General features: G+C 70.3%; 1 protein-coding gene across 1 annotated transcript in view; it reads left to right on the forward strand.

Moving 5' to 3' along the window:
• Positions 1-1,253, forward strand: part of HPX (hemopexin) — a 3,163-nt gene extending 1,910 nt beyond the window's left edge. The window contains exons 4-5 of the mRNA XM_063332690.1: positions 3-136; positions 924-1,253. Of these exons, the coding sequence (XP_063188760.1) occupies positions 3-136; positions 924-1,150 (361 nt within the window). The 3' untranslated portion in view covers positions 1,151-1,253. The remainder of the gene's footprint in view (positions 1-2; positions 137-923) is intronic.
• The last annotated feature ends 2,092 nt before the right edge of the window (positions 1,254-3,345 follow it).

Genomic DNA, 3,345 nt, shown 5'->3' on the forward strand with positions numbered 1-3,345 from the left:
GTGTGGGTGTTCCTCTCGGGGCGGGGGCACCGCCCGGTGCTGGGGTACCCGCGGGCGCTGCAGGAGGAACTGGGGGTGTCCCGCGCCGACGCCGCCTTCACCTGCCCCGGCTCCGCGCACCTCTACGTCATCGCAGGTGGGTGACCCGCTGCGACGGGACACCCCCCCCCCTGCGCCCTCCAACCCCCCCATCCAACCCCCCCCCCCAGGTGCCGGGACCCTTCGGGCTGGGACCCCCCAGTGCCGGGACCCCCAGTGCCAGGGTGGTGATGGGACCCTCTGGACTGGGACCCCCCCCAGTGCTGGGACACCCTGGTTCCAGAACACCCCCCCCCCGCCCCGTGCCAGGACACCCCCCCTTCCCCCGGTTCCGGGACCCCCAGCTGATGGGACCCCCTGGTGCCGGGATTCCCCGGTTCTGGGACCCTCCAGTGCTGGGACCCCCCGTGTGCCGGGACCCCGCGGTTCTGGGACCCCCCCTGTAGTAGGACCTCCCCCCCCGGCCCCCGCCGGTTCCGAGACCCTGCGGTGATGGGACCCCCCGGCGTCGGGATTCCCCTGTGCCAAGACCCCCGGTGCCGGGACCCTGCGGTTCCGGGACCCGCCCTGTGCCAGGACCCCCCCCCACCCCATCCCCCGGTTCCGGGATCCTGCGGTGATGGGACCCCCCGATGCCGGGATTCCCCTGTGCCGGGACCCCCGGTGCCGGGATTGTCCAGTGCCGGGGTCTCCTGTGGTGGGACGCCCCCCCCCCACCCACCCCCCCGCGGTGTTGGGGTGTCTGTGCCGGCGCGTCCGGTGCCTGGCACCGGTGGCTCCGTGGCGGGGGTCTCCGGTGCTGGCGGTGGCGGGGGGGTGGGGGGGAATGCGCGGAGGGCTGGGTGGCACCGCGGTGCGGAGGCCGACGGCGCGGGTGCCGGCAGGGGACGGCGTGCGACGGGTGGACCTGACGCAGACGCCGCGGGTGGCGGGCGAGGCGACGTCGCTGCCCCACGACGGCGTGGACGGCGCCATGTGCACCCGCGACGGCGTCTTCCTCTTCCGCGGCGCCGACTTCTACCAGTACCCCGGGGTGACCCAGCTGCTGGGGGCCCGGCAGCCAGCGCCCCCCCAGAACATCGCCGCCCGCTTCTTCCGGTGTCCCCAGTGAGCGGGGACGGGGACGGGGACAGAGCGGTGACGCCGGTGACACCCGGGGCTCTGCTGGCGCCGGCCGGGACGTTGCGGGGGCACAATAAAATTCACCAAAAACATTCCTGGTGTGGCTGGGGGGGGCTGGGGGGGGGTTGGAGGAGGAGGGGGGGGGGAGGGCGGCGCTGGGACGCGGGGGCCATGGGGGTGGCACAGTCCCGTCCCCAGCCCAGTGCCACCCCGGCCTGGGGGGGGGTGGGGGAGGGCGGCAGGTCCCCGGGCCTTTGTGGGGGTGTCAGCAGGGGACGCGGTACTGGGGGGGGGCACTGGGCTGAGGCGGGCTGTGAACTGGGCCCTGCTGGGCTGAACTGGGCCGCGCGGGGCCCCAGGGCTGCGTCTCGCCCCGTCCCACACCCCGCTGTGCCGGTTCCTTGCCGCGGCAGACGGTGCCACGCGGCCGTACCGTTCCGTGACGCGCCGTGCCGTGCCGTGCCATGTTGTGTGGCATGCCGTACCATCCCGTGCCATACCGTACTGTGCCGTGCCGTACCGTACCATGCTGTACCGTACCGTGCCGTACCGTACCGCACTCTACCATACACGTACCATCCCATACTGTGCTTGGACTGCACCGTGCCGTGCCACACTGTGCCGTGCCGTGCTGCACTGTACCCTCCCGTGCCATACCATACTGTGCCGTACCATGCCGTGCCGTACCGTACTGTGCCATGCCGTACCCTACTGTGCTGCATTGTACCGTGCCCTGCCATACTGTACCATGCCGTACCATACCGTACCATACTGTACCGTGCTGTGCCGTACCATACTGTACCATACTGTGCTGTGCCGTACCATGCCGTACCGTACTGCACTGTACTGTACCATACCATGCCGCACTGTACCCTCCCGTGCCATACCATACTGTGCCGTACCATGCCGTGCCATACCGTGCCATGCCATACCCTACTGTGCTGCATTGTACCGTGCCCTGCCATACTGTACCGTGCCGTGCCGTACCATACTGTGCCGTACCATACTGTGCCATACCATACGGTGCCGTGCTGTACTGTACCATGCCGTACCGTACTGCACCGTACTGTGCCATCCCATACTGTGCTGTACCGTGCCGTACCATACCGTACCATACTGTACCGTGCCATGCCGTACCATACTGTGCCATCCCATACTGTGCCGTACTGTACCATACCGTGCCGCACTGTACCCTACTGTGCCATACCATACTGTGCCGTACCATGCCGTGCCGTACCGTGCCATGCCATACCCTACTGTGCTGCATTGTACCGTGCCCTGCCGTACTGTACTGTGCCGTGCCGTACCATACTGTGCCATGCTGTGCCGTGCCGTGCTGTACTGTACCATGCCGTACTGTACTGCACCGTACTGTGCCATCCCATACTGTGCCGTACTGTACCGTACCGTGCCGCACTGTACCCTGCCGTGCCATACCATACTGTGCCATACCATGCCGTGCCGTACCGTGCCGTGCCATACCATACTGTGCCGTACCGTACCGTGCTGTGCCATGTTGTACCGTACCATACCATACCGTCCTGTACCGTGCCGTGCCGTACCATACCACGCTGTACCTTGCCATGCCGTACCGTGCCACGCCATGTCATACCGTGCCATACCGTACCGTGCCGTACCGTACTCTGCCGGACTGTACCGTGCTGTGCCATACTGTACCATACCGTACCCTTCCGTGCCATACCATGCCATACCGTACCGTACCGCACCGCACCGCACCGGCCGGTGCCCGGCCGCGCCGTGCGCCCCCCCTCCCCTCCCCAGCCCCGACCCCGCGGCGATGGCTCCAGCGCCGGGTCCCCGGGACGAGCCGGGGCGGGGGGGGGCTCCCGGAGGTCCCTGTTCCCGGGTGGGTCCCGGGTGGGAGAGGTCGGGCCGTGCCCGCGGCGCCGGGGGGGGTCGCTCCTCGCCGCGGGGCGACACCGACCGCTGGGGGGGGGGGCGGGGGGGGGACACGGTGGGGCCGAGCCCTCCCGTCCCCCCGCCCCCGCCCCGCTCTGCTCCGCCCGCCGGGGCCGTACCGCGATCCGCCGCCCGTCGCCGCTCCGGGGGGCGGTACCGGGGAGCGGTGCCCGCCCCGCCCCGCCCCGCCCCGCCCCGGTGCCGCTGTGGGCGGGCCCTGCCCCCGCCCCGCCCCGGAAGCGGAAGCGCCGCCCCCCTCGCGTT

The sequence above is a fragment of the Chroicocephalus ridibundus genome, chromosome 1 (assembly GCF_963924245.1).
Source record: "Chroicocephalus ridibundus chromosome 1, bChrRid1.1, whole genome shotgun sequence".
NCBI lineage: Eukaryota > Metazoa > Chordata > Aves > Charadriiformes > Laridae > Chroicocephalus > Chroicocephalus ridibundus.